Consider the following 21,440-nt stretch of genomic DNA (forward strand, 5'->3'; position numbering starts at 1 on the left):
CTGCAGCAGTCAGTTCAGTTTCTGTTCAGTCTGACTGAGGGAGGTTTTTGTATGACTGTTTTTCACTGTGTGAACACAAGCTGACTGTTGATGCTATGGAGACTCTGACAGTAGTAAACTGCTGCATCTTCAGTCTGGACTCCACTGATGGTCAGAGTGAAGTCGACTCCATTCCCTGCTCCACTTCCACTGAATCTGGACGAGATTCCAGATTGTCTGTCTGATGTTAGGTAGATCAGAAGTTTAGGAGTTTCTCCTGTTTTCTGTTGGTACCAGGCCAGATAATACTGTGAGCCAGAGTAGTGAGTAACTCTTTGATTCGCCTTGCAGTCAATAGAAACAGTTTGACTGATCTGGACTGATTTGGCTGCTGACTGAGTCAAGACAACATTTTGTCCAACAGACCCTGAGGAGACAGAAGAAACACTGGACATGAGATGGTGAGGTGAAACTCAGCTGCACTCCAAATGATTTTCACATGACAGAAAAATGATTTTCCTCACCCTGAGTGAAGCAGAGGAGAGTCCAGATGAGGACGGAGGTCAAAGTCATGTTTTTGATGAGGAGGATTTCTGTGTCTTCTGTTGTCATGAAGGACAGCTGTCAGTCATCCAGTGTTCAACTCTCAGGACTATAAACTCTCCCAGAGCACTGGAGCATGGTGCTGCTGATGCAAAGTGACTCTCTATGGAAATGCTCTGACTGACTCCAACAGGGACTTGGATTACTCTCATCATGCTGGTTATCAATCGATCAATATGATTATTGGAATATTGATTAGGAATTTTCAGATAGTGATTTTATGTGATCTTGGTTTCATTTTTAAAGATATGTTTTGTTTCCAAATGTGTCTTTTCTTTTCAAAATTTTTTGCTGACAGATTAACAGATATTTTGTTGTAAAACTGATGTTTTTAAAATAAAAACTAAACTTTCTGGGAGTTGGTGTCTATTGTCATTTTTCACATCAGCTGATAAAATGTGACAAACAGAGACTCATTTTGTTGAGTTTGTTTGTGTCAAAGTCAGAGAGCCGTGTCTCTCTACAGTCAGAGGTTTTTGTACGGCGACTCAATGAGTTTGTATCACTGTGGTGGACTTTTGGTGGAGGAACCAGACTGGATGTTGGAAGTAAGTTTCTGAACAATCACTGAGTCAAATATTGTAAATAATGTTTTAGATTCTGTTTTTGATTGTTGATGAGAGAGAAACATAAGAAACATTTTTGAAATGTATTTTTGATTGATATTTGTATTTGTCCTCCTTTATCATGGAGACTAACTCAGAGCAGCTTTACTAAACATTTTTTAAACATTCCTGTCAGACTGAAATTTAAAGAGCTTGAAGTGTAGAAAAGATCAAAGTTCAATCTTACTGTAAAGATGTTGATGACAAGATTAGTTTTTCATTTTCTACCTCAGTAATAACTGAATGAATTCACATGAAATGATTGAAAGAAAGCTGGAAGAGTGAAGATAAAAATGAGTATTTTAAAATGTGCAAAATCTCTTCATTGTTTCAGGTTTTGAAAATATTCTAAAGAGTTTGGTGATGATCATTGAAATCCACATAAAGAACATTTGATTGTAGTCAGTTGATTTTCTGTATTTGTTCATGTTTCCAATAAATAGTTGATATAAATGTATATTTGAGGTTTTGGTGATTTTGCTGAGAAAGGTTTAGATATTTTATTGTGAGTGTAGTTTGATATATTTCATGTCATTCTGTACGATGATTCTCTCTGTGCTGATATGCATGAGAGGTTTCTTAAAGGGAAGTGAAACAATGTGTGAGTGAGTGACTGGTGGAGCAGAAAAAACACCTGACAGAAAGTCCTTAAAGGACAAAATGAACCGTCCTCTGATCTGATTGGTGTCTCCTAGGTGATGCTCGTCCCACCCTGACGGTGCTGCCCCCCTCCAGTGAGGAGCTGCAGCAGGGGAAGGCCACGCTCATGTGTCTGGCCAACAAGGGCTTCCCCTCAGACTGGAGTCTGTCCTGGAAGGTGGACGGCAGCAGCAGCAGCAGCAGCAGCAGCTGGGAGGAGAGCAGGAGCCCCGGGGTGCTGGAGAAGGACGGCCGCTACAGCTGGAGCAGCACCCTGAGGCTCCCTGCAGACCAGTGGAGGAAGGTGGGCTCTGTGACCTGTGAGGCCACCCAGGGCTCCCAGACTCCACTCTCAGAGACACTGAGGAGAGACCAGTGTTCCCAGTCCTGACCTGACTCACTGGGACTCTGCTGCTGGTTTTACTCTGCTACTGCTCTCACTCTGCACTCTGTAACTATCTCTCTCTTTCATTTGACATCTTTCAGTAGCAATATTTACTAGCTTGTTGCACTGTTTCAATATTATTTCACTGTTTCAACAGAATAAAGACGTGTTCATCAAATCACTTGTTTTCATCTTTATTATCATCAAAGTGTCTCAATACATTTTCTCTTAATGCTGTCAGTGACTGTATTAAATCCAGAGAGAAAATGAGATGAGAGAAATGTTTTCATTTCTCAAGAATATGTAATATATTATCATATATTGTATATATTCTCAGATAAAACTCCTCATTATTGTTTGATCAGTATAAACCAGTGACAGTTGTAGGAGAATTGCAGAATTTCTTGTCACAATCAATATGAATGTCTTCAGCAGTGTTAAACTGTTCCTGCTATAGTCATTATAGATTTGTCTGAAATCATAAACGTTTAGAACAAAACCCATGTCAGGAAGATTTCAACAAGAAATCATCCAATCATCTCTTTTTACTAAAGTGTCTTAATGTTTAGGACTGTAATATTGTAATTCCATACAGTGCAGTCAAAGAACATGAATGATCCTTTCAGTAAAACTACGAAAGTCTAGAAAATATTTTCTTCATCTGGTATAAAAAGCAGAATATCATCAGTATAAGGGTGAATAATAGTGTGATCTGCAGTTCAAACCCTGGAAATATTTACAGACTGTTTCTGTTGAAGAAGCACAAAGAGAAATGAAAGAAATGACAAAAGGACAGAATTTAGGACAGTTACAGCTTTGATCAAAACTTTTCATATATTTGTCATCTTTTCATGGTTTTTATCTGCCATAAACCTGTCAGGGACTGCAGATAAAAATGACCTTTTATGACTAAATCTGCCACATTAACATTATGGATTTAAGTATTCATGTTAATTAATGTGTTTGTCCCTTTAAACAAAATAAACACAAACACAAATGAATCAATTTGAATAAATAATATTTACAGTTTTTACAGTTATCATACTCTGTGGATTAAACTCATGAAAGAATTGAAATCAAACTTTGACAGAAGTTTCCTTTAATGTGCAGCTGTTTCAGACCCTGTTTTAATGAAATAATTTAAAGTATAACTTTTTAAAACTGAATATTTAGTGTTAAAATGCACACTGTGATTTATTGTTAGATGTTTTTCTAAGTCAAACCTCTGTTGTTTTAGTGTCAGTGCAGCTGTTGAGTCAGATCAGTTCCTCTCCAGCTGAGGGAGGTTTTTGTACGACGTTGTATCACTGTGTGAACGAGCTGTAACCCTGCTGACAGTAGTAAACTCCTGAATCTTCAGCCTGAACTCCTCTGATGGTCAAAGTGAAGTCATTCCCAGATCGACTTCCACTAAAACGGTCAGAAACTCCAGATTGACGGTATGTAGCTAAATAAACCAGGAGTTTAGGAACTTCTCCAGGTTTCTGAAGGTACCAGGCGAGCAAGTTGCTAACACCTGAACTGGATTTACATCTGATAGAGACAGTCTGTCCTGGAACAACAGACTGAGATCCAGGAGACTGAGTCAGGATGATTTGTCCTGATGAACCTGGAAAACATGAAAAAGAGGAGAAGAATTATTGAGACAAATCCAGTTTGGAGAAAGATGATCAACATCCAAACAGAAGAGAATCATTTCTTTAACATGGAGAACAGATGGAAGAAGGTCAATGCTGCTTGTTTCAGTGTTTCTCCATCACAGCAGAACATCATTGTGGTGAACCTGGTTACATCCTGAAGCAAAGTTTTCACAAGAGAGTCTCACCCTGAACAAGGAGCCCCAGGGTGGCCAGCAGTAGAATCAGTGACATCATCATTGTGCTGCCGGCGTGTCAGTGTCTCTGAAAGGCCTGGACAGACACTGATCAACACTGTCCTCTTAACGTCTGGGAGCAGAGAGGCAGGACACATATGCAAACACACAGAGTCAGTCAACTGTAGCTGTCCTCAACATATCATGATGTTTCCTCCTCACTGCTGGGACAACTCAACATTTCAATCATCCTCATGTACACAGACTGCAGAGACATGCTGTCCTCTGTGTCACACTGTTAAACTGGTTCAGTCCTTATCAGTCAGACAGACATGATGTTCATTGATCAACATTCATCAGATACTATCAATATAAATGATGGCGTCCCTCAAGGCTCCATCCTGGGTCCTCTGTTGTTCACACTTGTCATGGTTGTGTTTCTCAACATTCCTGGACATTTAATTGATTTTGTAGCCATGCAGATTTTAAGTACCATAATTTTAAAAGTGGTTTGTAGATATATGTTTTGGTATGGTAATATGACAATATATAACTTTCAAAAATTCTTTACTATCAGGCTATAGTATTTTTTGGTGTTCAGTTTTGTATTGAATAGTAATTGTTGCTCAAGTTTATGTTAAAGTCATTCTTTCTCTTAAATTTCAATTAATTATATTCAATAAAAAATATCAGCAGATATCATGACAGTTGCACAGAGTTTCCTTGAACTGTTCACAATAAAACACAACTATAAAATTTCATCACACAGCACAATACCAAAGACACCTTACGTCTGGATGGAGTGTAAGACGGTCTAGTAGCCCAGTTGGTGGGACGTGTGTCCCATGTACTGAGACTGTCAGTCCTCTGTATGCCTGTTAGATTGCACAACCATGATATATCAAAGCCCTTACTCTTTAAAGTGACTCCTAACAAATACCAGAAAATTCCAGGATTTATTTAAAGAAAATTTCTCTCCTTTCAGTTCTTGATTACAGTTGTGTGTCAAATATTGGAGGACTCTGCTTCTTTCACTTATTGGCAGAGTGAATACAATTAAAATGGTTCATGTACCCCAATTGCTTTATCTCTTTCAAAATGTCCTAATTAATTTGACAAAGGCCTTTTTTCTAAACTAGATTCCATCATCATCCAGTTTCTTTGGAATATCAAACGTCCCAGAAGACAAAAGATTCATTCATGCAAATCCAAAACAGAGGGAGGCTTAGCTCTACCCAACGTTACTCGTTAGTACTGGCCTGTAAATGTCTGTGTATGGATGTATTACTTCCACTCTCCTACTGCCTCTCATGAAGGGCTGCTATTAGAACGAGAAGACTGTTCCCCATAGAACCCAGGGACTGTCCTCTAATCACCTTCCACACTTCTCAAATCAAAATACCAGGGTAATGAAATAACACTTTACACTTGATACACTTCTGCAGGATGAAAAGGTGGACACATCTCACATCAGAGAGAACAAGACTGAAATATCCAGATTACAGAGAAACAATGGAACCGTAGTTTAATACAGATTAATTAATGTTCTATCAATGTCAGACACTAATACAACTTCAAATAGTACATAGATGATACATTTCCAGATCTAAGATTAATAAATGGTTCCCCTCTGTTTCCTCTCTGTGTGATAAGTGTCATTTAATGATGCCATTCTTGTACTCTGTCATTTAATGTGTCCTTAATGTGAGATTAAACAACTTCACACTGGATCATAGACAATTTATTAACTATTGCCTTATGTCTGCCAAGAAATGTTTGTTGAAGCTGTGGAAGGTTAAAGACATTCCAGATGTCAAAATGTGGTTTAATGACCTCATCAACACCCTTGAGGTGGAAAAGATCAGATATATCAGGATGATCAGGTGAATTTATTTGATGCCAACCTGTCATTCATCTTGAGAGGTCAACAAGAAGAGTTCAACTCTGCTTATAAGAAGTCTTTGTTTCTGCTATAAAGTAGATCCTTTGAGTGATGCAGCAGGGTGTGAGTGGGTTTGGGATTTTTTATCCTTTGTTTATTTTTTTTTTCTTACTTTTTTTTATTTTTCCACTGTGTTGCTTACTGTTAATTTTGTAAAGAGGTTGGTGTGTGTATGAGTTATGTATATTTCTTATTGATTAGTTCAGTATATTCATACATCAGTAATCCCTATGTCTGTAAATCTATGAATGAATTGTGCATACTGGACTTCACTCTCAATAAAATGTTTGAAATATAGATATGTTTGTGCTTTTAACGTGTGTGTGTGTGTGTGTGTGTGTGTGTGTGTGTGTGTGTGTGTGTGTGTGTGTGTGTGTGTGTGTGTTCAGTGAAGTGTATCAGTCTCTGCAGTAGCTTCCAGCTGCAGCAGTCAGTTCAGTTTCTGTTCAGTCTGACTGAGGGAGGTTTTTGTACGACTGTTTTTCACTGTGTGAACACAAGCTGACTGTTGATGCTATGATAACTCTGACAGTAGTAAACTGCTGCATCTTCAGTCTGGACTCCACTGATGCTCAGAGTGAAGTCTTTGTTTGATCCACTGCCTGAAAAACGATCTGGAACCCCTGACACTCGCTCATTTGTGTAGCGAATCAGCAGTTTAGGAGTTTCTCCATCTTTCTGTTGGTACCAGTATAAACACTTAGCGCTGCTACAGTCCCAAAGATCATAACTGCTTCCACATGTGATGGAGACGGAGCGTCCCACAGCAGAGCTCACTGCTCCAGGCTGAGTCACTGTGACCTGTCCTCTGGACTCTGAGGACACAGAGACAAAAACATAAAGCAGCGTCATGGTTTTGTGGGCTTCATTTCAGAGGGACGGATGTTGATAGAGGAGAGGAGTTTGATTCTCTGGACTTTACCTGTGAAGCAGCAGCAGAGGAGAGTCCAGATGAGGACGGAGGTCAAAGTCATGTTTTTGATGAGGAGGATTTCTGTGTCTTCTGTTGTCATGAAGGACAGCTGTCAGTCATCCAGTGTTCAACTCTCAGGACTATAAACTCTCCCAGAGCACTGGAGCATGGTGCTGCTGATGCAAAGTGACTCTCTATGGAAATGCTCTGACTGACTATTGATTTAAAATAGGTTGCTGTTAGCAACAGTTCAAACCAGCTAAAACTCAGATCAAATCAGGAAAGGCTCTCTGATAAGAGTATACTTTAAGAAGGGATTTTAATGACAGACTTGGATGACCTGATTTATTTGGGCAGATCTTTCCAGAGCCTCGAGGCCCTGACTGAAAAGGCCATGTCCCATTTAGTTTTCAGCCAGGCCTGTGGAGCAGACCAAAACCTTCTGCGTGATGATCTCACAGTATGTCCTGGTGTGTAAAAGTCTTCAGTAAAATCTTAAAATCTATTCCAAAACATACTGGGATCCAGAGTAATGATGCTAAAACTGAGTGATACGATGGTGTTTCCTAGTTGTGGTTCAAAGCCTGGCAGCTGACTTCAGAACATTCTGAAGTCTGTTAATAGATTTTTGTTTCAGGAAGGTAAAAAGGCTGAAATCCAGACATGATGAGATGAAAACATTTCAAATGACCTCTGTGTCTTTAAAAGTTAGTATAGAACATATTTTTCATCATATGATATTAATGTATTCTTCAAAAAACTTTTTCATAAATATGTTTTTTTTTTCAACTCATGTGTCGATCATAAAAAACATTTTCATCTTCATTTTCAGAACTTTAACCCTTTAAATTCCAGCTTGTTTATGTGATGCTACTGGGACTTTTTTCAATGAGAGTGAGAGACAGGGAGCTCTGTTCCTGACTAACTAGTTATTTAAATTTTCAACAAAAAAGAAACATGTTAGCTGCTTTGTGTCCAGTTCTTGACTATAGTCATGTCTTCTTCAGCTGCCAGCTGCTACAGATTAAAGTCTGTCTCACACTTTGACATATACTCTTGTGTTTACATGATTCAGTTTGGGTAATATTAAAAGATGTGTGGTGAGAGTCTGGACAATAAATGTTCATAGTATTGACAAACTAACTTTCTGTTTCTACAGTTTGCAGCTCTGCTGTTTCTGTTGTTAGCCAGAAAATCTGATTTTCTAAAAATGGTAAGAAATTATGAAGAAGTTTGATTCAGCACTTGGTTTTGTTGTTGTGTTTCTGTATTTTGTGAATATAATTTTAAAACATGTGCATGTCTGTGTGTGTCTTCAGTGAAGTGTATCAGTCTCTGCAGGAGCTTCCAGCTGCAGCAGTCAGTTCAGTTTCTGTTCAGTCTGACTGAGGGAGGTTTTTGTATGACTGTTTTTCACTGTGTGAACACAAGCTGACTGTTGATGCTATGGAGACTCTGACAGTAGTAAACTGCTGCATCTTCAGTCTGGACTCCACTGATGGTCAGAGTGAAGTCGACTCCATTCCCTGCTCCACTTCCACTGAATCTGGACGAGATTCCAGATTGTCTGTCTGATGTTAGGTAGATCAGAAGTTTAGGAGTTTCTCCTGTTTTCTGTTGGTACCAGGCCAGATAATACTGTGAGCCAGAGTAGTGAGTAACTCTTTGATTCGCCTTGCAGTCAATAGAAACAGTTTGACTGATCTGGACTGATTTGGCTGCTGACTGAGTCAAGACAACATTTTGTCCAACAGACCCTGAGGAGACAGAAGAAACACTGGACATGAGATGGTGAGGTGAAACTCAGCTGCACTCCAAATGATTTTCACATGACAGAAAAATGATTTTCCTCACCCTGAGTGAAGCAGAGGAGAGTCCAGATGAGGACGGAGGTCAAAGTCATGTTTTTGATGAGGAGGATTTCTGTGTCTTCTGTTGTCATGAAGGACAGCTGTCAGTCATCCAGTGTTCAACTCTCAGGACTATAAACTCTCCCAGAGCACTGGAGCATGGTGCTGCTGATGCAAAGTGACTCTCTATGGAAATGCTCTGACTGACTCCAACAGGGACTTGGATTACTCTCATCATGCTGGTTATCAATCGATCAATATGATTATTGGAATATTGATTAGGAATTTTCAGATAGTGATTTTATGTGATCTTGGTTTCATTTTTAAAGATATGTTTTGTTTCCAAATGTGTCTTTTCTTTTCAAAATTTTTTGCTGACAGATTAACAGATATTTTGTTGTAAAACTGATGTTTTTAAAATAAAAACTAAACTTTCTGGGAGTTGGTGTCTATTGTCATTTTTCACATCAGCTGATAAAATGTGACAAACAGAGACTCATTTTGTTGAGTTTGTTTGTGTCAAAGTCAGAGAGCCGTGTCTCTCTACAGTCAGAGGTTTTTGTACGGCGACTCAATGAGTTTGTATCACTGTGGTGGACTTTTGGTGGAGGAACCAGACTGGATGTTGGAAGTAAGTTTCTGAACAATCACTGAGTCAAATATTGTAAATAATGTTTTAGATTCTGTTTTTGATTGTTGATGAGAGAGAAACATAAGAAACATTTTTGAAATGTATTTTTGATTGATATTTGTATTTGTCCTCCTTTATCATGGAGACTAACTCAGAGCAGCTTTACTAAACATTTTTTAAACATTCCTGTCAGACTGAAATTTAAAGAGCTTGAAGTGTAGAAAAGATCAAAGTTCAATCTTACTGTAAAGATGTTGATGACAAGATTAGTTTTTCATTTTCTACCTCAGTAATAACTGAATGAATTCACATGAAATGATTGAAAGAAAGCTGGAAGAGTGAAGATAAAAATGAGTATTTTAAAATGTGCAAAATCTCTTCATTGTTTCAGGTTTTGAAAATATTCTAAAGAGTTTGGTGATGATCATTGAAATCCACATAAAGAACATTTGATTGTAGTCAGTTGATTTTCTGTATTTGTTCATGTTTCCAATAAATAGTTGATATAAATGTATATTTGAGGTTTTGGTGATTTTGCTGAGAAAGGTTTAGATATTTTATTGTGAGTGTAGTTTGATATATTTCATGTCATTCTGTACGATGATTCTCTCTGTGCTGATATGCATGAGAGGTTTCTTAAAGGGAAGTGAAACAATGTGTGAGTGAGTGACTGGTGGAGCAGAAAAAACACCTGACAGAAAGTCCTTAAAGGACAAAATGAACCGTCCTCTGATCTGATTGGTGTCTCCTAGGTGATGCTCGTCCCACCCTGACGGTGCTGCCCCCCTCCAGTGAGGAGCTGCAGCAGGGGAAGGCCACGCTCATGTGTCTGGCCAACAAGGGCTTCCCCTCAGACTGGAGTCTGTCCTGGAAGGTGGACGGCAGCAGCAGCAGCAGCAGCAGCAGCTGGGAGGAGAGCAGGAGCCCCGGGGTGCTGGAGAAGGACGGCCGCTACAGCTGGAGCAGCACCCTGAGGCTCCCTGCAGACCAGTGGAGGAAGGTGGGCTCTGTGACCTGTGAGGCCACCCAGGGCTCCCAGACTCCACTCTCAGAGACACTGAGGAGAGACCAGTGTTCCCAGTCCTGACCTGACTCACTGGGACTCTGCTGCTGGTTTTACTCTGCTACTGCTCTCACTCTGCACTCTGTAACTATCTCTCTCTTTCATTTGACATCTTTCAGTAGCAATATTTACTAGCTTGTTGCACTGTTTCAATATTATTTCACTGTTTCAACAGAATAAAGACGTGTTCATCAAATCACTTGTTTTCATCTTTATTATTATCAAAGTGTCTCAATACATTTTCTCTTAATGCTGTCAGTGACTGTATTAAATCCAGAGAGAAAATGAGACGAGAGAAATGTTTTCTTTTCTCAAGAATATGTAATATATTATCATATATTGTATATATTCTCAGATAAAACTCCTCATTATTGTTTGATCAGTATAAACCAGTGACAGTTGTAGGAGAATTGCAGAATTTCTTGTCACAATCAATATGAATGTCTTCAGCAGTGTTAAACTGTTCCTGCTATAGTCATTATAGATTTGTCTGAAATCATAAACGTTTAGAACAAAACCCATGTCAGGAAGATTTCAACAATAAATCATCCAATCATCTCTTTTTACTAAAGTGTCTTAATGTTTAGGACTGTAATATTGTAATTCCATACAGTGCAGTCAAAGAACATGAATGATCCTTTCAGTAAAACTACAAAAGTCTAAAAAATATTTTCTTCATCTGGTATAAAAAGCAGAATATCATCAGCATAAGGGTGAATAATAGTGTGATCTGCAGTTCAAACCCTGGAAATATTTACAGACTGTTTCTGTTGAAGAAGCACAAAGAGAAATGAAAGAAATGACAAAAGGACAGAATTTAGGACAGTTACAGCTTTGATCAAAACTTTTCATAAATTTGTCATCTTTTCATGGTTTTTATCTGCCATAAACCTGTCAGGGACTGCAGATAAAAATGACCTTTAATGACTAAATCTGCCACATTAACATTATGGATTTAAATATTCATGTTAATTAATGTGTTTGTCACTTTGAAACAAAATAAACACAAACACAAATGAATCAATTTGAATAAATAATATTTACAGTTTTTACAGTTATCATACTCTGTGGATTAAACTCATGAAAGAATTTAAATCAAACTTTGACAGAAGTTTCCTTTAATGTGCAGCTGTTTCAGACCCTGTTTTAATGAAATAATTTAAAAACTGAATATTTAGTGTTAAAATGCACACTGTGATTTATTGTTAGATGTTTTTCTAAGTCAAACCTCTGTTGTTTTAGTGTCAGTGCAGCTGTTGAGTCAGATCAGTTCCTCTCCAGCTGAGGGAGGTTTTTGTACGACGTTGTATCACTGTGTGAACGAGCTGTAACCCTGCTGACAGTAGTAAACTCCTGAATCTTCAGCCTGAACTCCTCTGATGGTCAAAGTGTAGTCGGACCCAGATCCACTTCCACTAAAACGATCAGGAACTCCAGACTGACGGGTTGTCGCATCATAAATCAGGAGTTTAGGAACTTCTCCAGGTTTCTGAAGGTACCAGTGGAGGTTGTTGCGAACACCTGAACTGGTTTTACATGTGATAGAGACAGTCTGTCCTGGAACAACAGACTGAGATCCAGGAGACTGAGTCACGCTGATTTGTCCTGATGAACCTGGAAAACATGAAAAAGAGGAGAAGAATTATTGAGACAAATCCAGTTTGGAGAAAGATGATCAACATCCAAACAGAAGAGAATCATTTCTTTAACATGGAGAACAGATGGAAGAAGGTCAATGCTGCTTGTTTCAGTGTTTCTCCATCACAGCAGAACATCATTGTGGTGAACCTGGTTACATCCTGAAGCAAAGTTTTCACAAGAGAGTCTCACCCTGAACAAGGAGCCCCAGGGTGGCCAGCAGTAGAATCAGTGACATCATCATTGTGCTGCCGGCGTGTCAGTGTCTCTGAAAGGCCTGGACAGACACTGATCAACACTGTCCTCTTAACGTCTGGGAGCAGAGAGGCAGGACACATATGCAAACACACAGAGTCAGTCAACTGTAGCTGTCCTCAACATATCATGATGTTTCCTCCTCACTGCTGGGACAACTCAACATTTCAATCATCCTCATGTACACAGACTGCAGAGACATGCTGTCCTCTGTGTCACACTGTTAAACTGGTTCAGTCCTTATCAGTCAGACAGACATGATGTTCATTGATCAACATTCATCAGATTCTATCAATATAAATGATGGCGTCCCTCAAGGCTCCATCCGGGGTCCTCTGTTGTTCACACTTGTCATGGTTGTGTTTCTCAACATTCCTGGACATTTAATTGATTTTGTAGCCATGCAGATTTTAAGTACCATAATTTTAAAAGTGGTTTGTAGATATATGTTTTGGTATGGTAATATGACAATATATAACTTTCAAAAATTCTTTACTATCAGGCTATAGTATTTGTTGGTGTTCAGTTTTGTATTGAATATTAATTGTTGCTCAGGTTTATGTTAAAGTCATCCTTTCTCTTAAATTTCAATTAATTATATTCAATAAAAAATATCAGCAGATATCATGACAGTTGCACAGAGTTTCCTTGAACTGTTCACAATAAAACACAACTATAAAATTTCATCACACAGCACAATACCAAAGACACCTTACGTCTGGATGGAGTGTAAGACGATCCAGTAGCCCAGTTGGTGGGATGTGTGTCCCATGTACTGAGACTGTCAGTCCTCTGTATGCCTGTTAGATTGCACAACCATGATATATCAAAGCCCTTACTCTTTAAAGTGACTCCTAACAAATACCAGAAAATTCCAGGATTTATTTAAAGAAAATTTTTCTCCTTTCAGTTCTTGATTACAGTTGTGTGTCAAATATTGGAGGACTCTGCTTCTTTCACTTATTGGCAGAGTGAATACAATTAAAATGGTTCATGTACCCCAATTGCTTTATCTCTTTCAAAATGTCCTAATTAATTTAAGAAAGGCCTTTTTTCTAAACTAGATTCCATCAACACCCAGTTTCTTTGGAATATCAAACGTCCCAGAAGACAAAAGATTCATTCATGCAAATCCAAAACAGAGGGAGGCTTAGCTCTACCCAACGTTACTCGTTAGTACTGGCCTGTAAATGTCTGTGTATGGATGTATTACTTCCACTCTCCTACTGCCTCTCATGAAGGGCTGCTATTAGAAAGAGAAGACTGTTCCCCATAGAACCCAGGGACTGTCCTCTAATCACCTTCCACACTTCTCAAATCAAAATACCAGGGTAATGAAATAACACTTTACACTTGATACACTTCTGCAGGATGAAAAGGTGGACACATCTCACATCAGAGAGAACAAGACTGAAATATCCAGATTACAGAGAAACAATGGAACCGTAGTTTAATACAGATTAATTAATGTTCTATCAATGTCAGACACTAATACAACTTCAAATAGTACATAGATGATACATTTCCAGATGTAAGATTAATAAATGGTTCTCCTCTGTTTCCTCTCTGTGTGATAAGTGTCATTTAATGATGCCATTCTTGTACTCTGTCATTTAATGTGTCCTTAATGTGAGATTAAACAACTTCACACTGGATCATAGACAATTTATTAAGTATTGCCTTATGTCTGCCAAGAAATGTTTGTTGAAGCTGTGGAAGGTTAAAGACATTCCAGATGTCAAAATGTGGTTTAATGACCTCATCAACACCCTTGAGGTGGAAAAGATCAGATATATCAGGATGATCAGGTGAATTTATTTGATGCCAACCTGTCATTCATCTTGAGAGGTCAACAAGAAGAGTTCAACTCTGCTTATAAGAAGTCTTTGTTTCTGCTATAAAGTAGATCCTTTGAGTGATGCAGCAGGGTGTGAGTGGGTTTGGGATTTTTTATCCTTTGTTTATTTTTTTTTCTTACTTTTCTTTTTTTATTTTTCTACTGTGTTGCTTTCTGTTAATTTTGTAAAGAGGTTGGTGTGTGTATGAGTAATGTATATTTCTTATTGATTAGTTCAGTATATTCATACATCAGTAATCCCTATGTCTGTAAATCTATGAATGAATTGTGCATACTGGACTTCACTCTCAATAAAATGTTTGAAATATAGATATGTTTGTGCTTTTAACGTGTGTGTGTGTGTGTGTGTGTGTGTGTGTGTGTGTGTGTGTGTGTCTGTGTGTGTCTTCAGTGAAGTGTATCAGTCTCTGCAGGAGCTTCCAGCTGCAGCAGTCAGTTCAGTTTCTGTTCAGTCTGACTGAGGGAGGTTTTTGTACGACTGTTTTTCACTGTGTGAACACAAGCTGACTGTTGATGCTATGATAACTCTGACAGTAGTAAACTGCTGCATCTTCAGTCTGGACTCCACTGATGGTCAGAGTGAAGTCAGAGTTTGATCCACTGCCTGAAAAACGATCTGGAACCCCTGATTCTCGAGTGCTACCATAGTAAATAAGCAGTTTAGGAGTTTCTCCATCTCTCTGTTGGTACCAGAATAGACAAGGCTCGTCGAACGAGGAGCCACAATCACCATCATCCTCTGGACTGGTCCTACATGTGATGGAGACGGAGCGTCCCACAGCAGAGCTCACTGCTCCAGGCTGAGTCACTGTGACCTGTCCTCTGGACTCTGAGGACACAGAGACAAAAACATAAAGCAGTGTCATGGTTTTGTGGGCTTCATTTCAGAGGGACAGATGTTGATAGAGGAGAGGAGTTTGATTCTCTGGACTTTACCTGTGAAGCAGCAGCAGAGGAGAGTCCAGATGAGGACGGAGGTCAAAGTCATGTTTTTGATGAGGAGGATTTCTGTGTCTTCTGTTGTCATGAAGGACAGCTGTCAGTCATCCAGTCTTCAACTCTCAGGACTATAAACTCTCCCAGAGCACTGGAGCATGGTGCTGCTGATGCAAAGTGACTCTCTATGGAAATGCTCTGACTGACTATTGATTTAAAATAGGTTGCTGTTAGCAACAGTTCAAACCAGCTAAAACTCAGATCAAATTAGGAAAGGCTCTCTGATAAAAGTATACTTTAAGAAGGGATTATAATCGCAGACTTGGATGACCTGATTTATTTGGGCAGATCTTTCCAGAGCCTCGAGGCCCTGACTGAAAAGGCCATGTCCCATTTAGTTTTCAGCCAGGCCTGTGGAGCAGACCAAAACCTTCTGCCTGATGATCTCACAGTATGTCCTGGTGTGTAAAAGTCTTCAGTAAAATCTTAAAATCTATTCCAAAACATACTGGGATCCAGAGTAATGATGCTAAAACTGAGTGATACGATGGTGTTTCCTAGTTGTGGTTCAAAGCCTGGCAGCTGACTTCAGAACATTCTGAAGTCTGTTAATAGATTTTTGTTTCAGGAAGGTAAAAAGGCTGAAATCCAGACATGATGAGATGAAAAGATTTCAAATGACCTCTGTGTCTTTAAAAGTTAGTATAGAACATATTTTTCATCATATGATATTAATGTATTCTTCAAAAAACTTTTTCATAAATATGTTTTTTTTTTCAACTTACGTGTCGATCATAAAAAACATTTTCATCTTCATTTTCAGAACTTTAACCCTTTAAATTCCAGCTTGTTTATGTGATGCTACTGGGACTTTTTTCAATGAGAGTGAGAGACAGGGAGCTCTGTTCCTGACTAACTAGTTATTTAAATTTTCAACAAAAAAGAAACATGTTAGCTGCTTTGTGTCCAGTTCTTGACTATAGTCATGTCTTCTTCAGCTGCCAGCTGCTACAGATTAAAGTCTGTCTCACACTTTGACATATACTCTTGTGTTTACATGATTCAGTTTGGTTAATATTAAAAGATGTGTGGTGAGAGTCTGGACAATAAATGTTCATAGTATTGACAAACTAACTTTCTGTTTCTACAGTTTGCAGCTCTGCTGTTTGTGTTGTTAGCCAGAAAATCTGTTTTTCTAAAAATTGTAAGAGATTATGTTATATAAGTTTGATTCAGCACTTGGTTTTGTTCTTGTGTTTCTCTTTCTTGTGAACATAATTTTAAAACATGTGCATGTCTGTGTGTGTCTTCAGTGAAGTGTATCAGTCTCTGCAGGAGCTTCCAGCTGCTGCAGTCAGTTCAGTTTCTGTTCAGTCTGACTGAGGGAGGTTTTTGTACGACTGTTTTTCACTGTGTGAACACAAGCTGACTGTTGATGTAATGATAACTCTGACAGTAGTAAACTGCTGCATCTTCAGTCTGGACTCCACTGATGGTCAGAGTGAAGTCTCTGTTTGATCCACGACCAGAAAAACGACCTGGAATTCCTGATGCTCGACTGCTACCAGAGTAAATAAGCAGTTTAGGAGTTTCTCCATCTCTCTGTTGGTACCAGGATAGACAAGGCTTGTTGGACCAGGAGCCACAATAACCAGCTACATCCTGACTGGTCCTACATGTGATGGAGACGGAGCGTCCCACAGCAGAGCTCACTGCTCCAGACTGAGTCACTGTGACCTGTCCTCTGGACTCTGAGGACACAGAGACAAAAACATAAAGCAGCGTCATGGTTTTGTGGGCTTCATTTCAGAGGGACGGATGTTGATAGAGGAGAGGAGTTTGATTCTCTGGACTTTACCTGTGAAGCAGCAGCAGAGGAGAGTCCAGATGAGGACGGAGGTCAAAGTCATGTTTTTGATGAGGAGGATTTCTGTGTCTTCTGTTGTCATGAAGGACAGCTGTCAGTCATCCAGTGTTCAACTCTCAGGACTATAAACTCTCCCAGAGCACTGGAGCATGGTGCTGCTGATGCAAAGTGACTCTCTATGGAAATGCTCTGACTGACTCCAACAGGGACTTGGATTACTCTCATCATGCTGGTTATCAATGGATCAATCACTTTATCAGAGTATTGATTAGGAATGTGTCAGTTCTCATTTGTCTGTGACTTTGATTTGAGTTTGATGAACAAATTTTCTTCCAGAATATTTTGTGAATTCTCTCAAATTTACTGGGACATTAATCAACATCACTGATGGACAAATTTAAACAAAGTTTTTATTTTTCATGAATCATAATCCACAATAAACATGTGTATATGATAATTATTTGCATTTGACCAGAGTTATTGAGAGTTCTTCTTCAGAAGTATCTTATTTCAGTTTGTTTTACTGAATGGGAAATTAATGTTTGTAGCTTGTAAATGACATTTCACACAGAAAAACTACAATAAACATTCATATTTTTGAATATTATAAGCAGTTATAAGATGTGTGTGTAAACTGTGAATGTGTTTGTTGAGTTTGTTGTTGTCAAAGTCAGAGAGCCGTGTCTCTCTACAGTCAGAGGTTTTTGTACGGCGACTCAACCAGTTTGTATCACTGTGGTACACGTTCGGTGGAGGAACCAGACTGGATGTTGACTGTAAGTACTTTTGACTCCTTTCATAAAGCAATTTTATATATAATTTGTTTGAATTTCATAGCTGTAGACCTGACTACAATATTTTGTCTGATACTTTAAATTTGATGCATTTGCAGTAATTCTTTAAGGCTTCAAAGTGTCTTTAAACAGACTTAAATCCACTCCAATCAATCATTTTGTAGCACTAAAGATTTCACTTTAATTTTCTGATTTCTTATCAATTCATTCCTCTGAGAAAACTCCCCTGCATCATCTGTCTAAAGAAAATAGAGTTAAAAGTAGAAGTTTTTATGTTCTTTCTCATGAACTCAACTAATATTTTGGACTCAGTGTTTAATGTGCATGAGTGTTACTGGATCTTTCTTTCCGACTAACGATCTTAAAGTCATTCAACATGTTTTATTAGAATTTGATGAGTTTAAAAAGTATTTCAGTAGTTAAAAGAATTCATTTGAATGTTTCAGTGATGAAGTTTAACTGTTCAGTGATGATTTCTGCTTTCATGAGGAGAAAAAAACTCATGTCATCAGTTATGAGGTTTGAACTTGAGACAAGAAAAACTGAAGAGAGTTCAAACAATAAAAGCCTGAAATTCTTCATCTTATGATCTCATATTTTCAACTAATGAAACTTAGGACATTTCAAGATTAAATAAATATACATTGGAGTAAAAGTGAGGCAGTTTGAATGTTCTATCTTTAGTACTGAAACCTGTCTGTTGCCATGGGTGATCAGTGATGCCTATCTGTTGCCATGGTTACTGAGCTCAGAGAAGGAAGTGAAACGCTGAAGACCAGTTTCATCCAATCTGAGGAAGACCAACAGAAGCAGCAGCCTCCTCTGCTGCAGCCAACAGGGTGGAGTTGATTTTGTCTTTCTATCGTCTCTGTGTCTCCTCCTCCAGTGGGTCGAGTCGTCCCCACCCTGACGGTGCTGCCCCCCTCCAGTGAGGAGCTGCAGCAGGGGAAGGCCACGCTCATGTGTCTGGCCAACAAGGGCTTCCCCTCAGACTGGAGTCTGTCCTGGAAGGTGGACGGCAGCAGCAGCAGCAGCAGCAGCTGGGAGGAGAGCAGGAGCCCCGGGGTGCTGGAGAAGGACGGCCGCTACAGCTGGAGCAGCACCCTGAGGCTCCCTGCAGACCAGTGGAGGAAGGTGGGCTCTGTGACCTGTGAGGCCACCCAGGGCTCCCAGACTCCACTTTCAGAGACACTGAGGAGAGACCAGTGTTCCCAGTCCTGACCTGACTCACTGGGACTCTGCTGCTGGTTTTACTCTGCTACTGCTCTCACTCTGCACTCTGTAACTATCTCTCTCTTTCATTTGACATCTTTCAGTAGCAATATTTACTAGCTTGTTGCACTGTTTCAATATTATTTCACTGTTTCAACAGAATAAAGACGTGTTCATCAAATCACTTGTTTTCATCTTTATTATCATCAAAGTGTCTCAATACATTTTCTCTTAATGCTGTCAGTGACTGTATTAAATCCAGAGAGAAAATGAGATGAGAGAAATGTTTTCATTTCTCAAGAATATGTAATATATTATCATATATTGTATATATTCTCAGATAAAACTCCTCATTATTGTTTGATCAGTATAAACCAGTGACAGTTGTAGGAGAATTGCAGAATTTCTTGTCACAATCAATATGAATGTCTTCAGCAGTGTTAAACTGTTCCTGCTATAGTCATTATAGATTTGTCTGAAATCATAAACGTTTAGAACAAAACCCATGTCAGGAAGATTTCAACAAGAAATCATCCAATCATCTCTTTTTACTAAAGTGTCTTAATGTTTAGGACTTTAATATTGTAATTTCATACAGTGCAGTCAAAGAACATGAATGATCCTTTCAGTAAAACTACAAAAGTCTAAAAAATATTTTCTTCATCTGATATAAAAAGCAGAATATCATCAGCATAAGGGTGAATAATAGTGTGATCTGCAGTTCAAACCCTGGAAATATTTACAGACTGTTTCTGTTGAAGAAGCACAAAGAGAAATGAAAGAAATGACAAAAGGACAGAATTTAGGACAGTTACAGCTTTGATCAAAACTTTTCATATATTTGTCATCTTTTCATGGTTTTTATCTGCCATAAACCTGTCAGGGACTGCAGATAAAAATGACCTTTTATGACTAAATCTGCCACATTAACATTATGGATTTAAGTATTCATGTTAATTAATGTGTTTGTCCCTTTAAACAAAAAAAACACAAACACAAATGAATCAATTTGAATAAATAATATTTACAGTTTTTACAGTTATCATACTCTGTGGATTAAACTCATGAAAGAATTGAAATCAAACTTTGACAGAAGTTTCCTTTAATGTGCAGCTGTTTCAGACCCTGTTTTAATGAAATAATTTAAAAACTGAATATTTAGTGTTAAAATGCACACTGTGATTTATTGTTAGATGTTTTTCTAAGTCAAACCTCTGTTGTTTTAGTGTCAGTGCAGCTGTTGAGTCAGATCAGTTCCTCTCCAGCTGAGGGAGGTTTTTGTACGACGTTGTATCACTGTGTGAACGGTATGTAACCCTGCTGACAGTAGTAAACTCCTGAATCTTCAGCCTGAACTCCTCTGATGGTCAAAGTGAAGTCAGTCCCAGATCCACTTCCAATAAAACGATCAGGAACTCCAGACTGACGGGTTGTAGCATAATAAATCAGGAGTTTAGGAGCTTCTCCAGGTTTCTGAAGGTACCAGGCGAGGTAGTAGCTAACACCTGAACTGGTTTTACATGTGATAGAGACAGTCTGTCCTGGAACAACAGACTGAGATCCAGGAGACTGAGTCAGGATGATTTGTCCTGATGAACCTGGAAAACATGAAAAAGAGGAGAAGAATTATTGAGACAAATCCAGTTTGGAGAAAGATGATCAACATCCAAACAGAAGAGAATCATTTCTTTAACATGGAGAACAGATGGAAGAAGGTCAATGCTGCTTGTTTCAGTGTTTCTCCATCACAGCAGAACATCATTGTGGTGAACCTGGTTACATCCTGAAGCAAAGTTTTCACAAGAGAGTCTCACCCTGAACAAGGAGCCCCAGGGTGGCCAGCAGTAGAATCAGTGACATCATCATTGTGCTGCTGGCGTGTCAGTGTCTCTGAAAGGCCTGGACAGACACTGATCAACACTGTCCTCTTAACGTCTGGGAGCAGAGAGGCAGGACACATATGCAAACACACAGAGTCAGTCAACTGTAGCTGTCCTCAACATATCATGATGTTTCCTCCTCACTGCTGGGACAACTCAACATTTCAATCATCCTCATGTACACAGACTGCAGAGACATGCTGTCCTCTGTGTCACACTGTTAAACTGGTTCAGTCCTTATCAGTCAGACAGACATGATGTTCATTGATCAACATTCATTAGCAGACATGTCACTCATTGAACATGTTTTGGAAGCTCTGGATCAGAGTTTACAGCAGCGTGTTCCACTTCCTGCCAACATCCAGTAATTTCACACAGCTACTGAAGAGGAGAGAACCAACATCCAACAGGCCACAATCAACAATCTGATCAACTCCGTGTGAAGGAGACGTGTTGAACTGGATGAGACAAACTGAACCACACACAGAAAATACTGAGTTCATTGTTGTCTTTATTTTAATGTCACAAATGTCCTGCAGTTGATGAAAGACAAAACTAAAGTTCTAATTATTGAAAC

General features: G+C 38.9%; 3 pseudogenes and 3 gene segments (V, D, J or C); 3 read left to right on the forward strand and 3 right to left on the reverse strand.

Annotated features, from left to right (window-relative positions):
* Window positions 1-1,088: 1,088 nt before the first annotated feature.
* LOC146313610 (Ig kappa-b4 chain C region pseudogene) lies at window positions 1,089-2,818 on the forward strand (annotated as a pseudogene).
* Window positions 2,819-9,323: 6,505 nt separating this feature from the next.
* Window positions 9,324-10,616, forward strand: LOC146313611 (Ig kappa-b4 chain C region pseudogene; annotated as a pseudogene).
* Window positions 10,617-11,698: 1,082 nt separating this feature from the next.
* LOC146313612 (immunoglobulin kappa variable 2-29-like) lies at window positions 11,699-12,358 on the reverse strand. The segment is given in 2 exon segments: window positions 11,699-12,037; window positions 12,254-12,358. Coding segments are annotated over 2 exon segments (357 nt in total).
* A 1,998-nt stretch (window positions 12,359-14,356) lies between these two features.
* Window positions 14,357-15,244, reverse strand: LOC146313613 (immunoglobulin kappa variable 4-1-like). The segment is given in 2 exon segments: window positions 14,357-15,003; window positions 15,111-15,244. Coding segments are annotated over 2 exon segments (435 nt in total).
* A 3,419-nt stretch (window positions 15,245-18,663) lies between these two features.
* On the forward strand, window positions 18,664-19,536 carry LOC146313614 (Ig kappa-b4 chain C region pseudogene; annotated as a pseudogene).
* A 725-nt stretch (window positions 19,537-20,261) lies between these two features.
* LOC146313615 (immunoglobulin kappa variable 4-1-like) lies at window positions 20,262-20,880 on the reverse strand. The segment is given in 2 exon segments: window positions 20,262-20,581; window positions 20,798-20,880. Coding segments are annotated over 2 exon segments (357 nt in total).
* Window positions 20,881-21,440: the final 560 nt, after the last annotated feature.

This window comes from Lutjanus erythropterus, chromosome 16 (assembly GCF_056507025.1).
Source record: "Lutjanus erythropterus isolate fLutEry1 chromosome 16, fLutEry1.hap2, whole genome shotgun sequence".
Lineage (NCBI taxonomy): Eukaryota > Metazoa > Chordata > Actinopteri > Lutjaniformes > Lutjanidae > Lutjanus > Lutjanus erythropterus.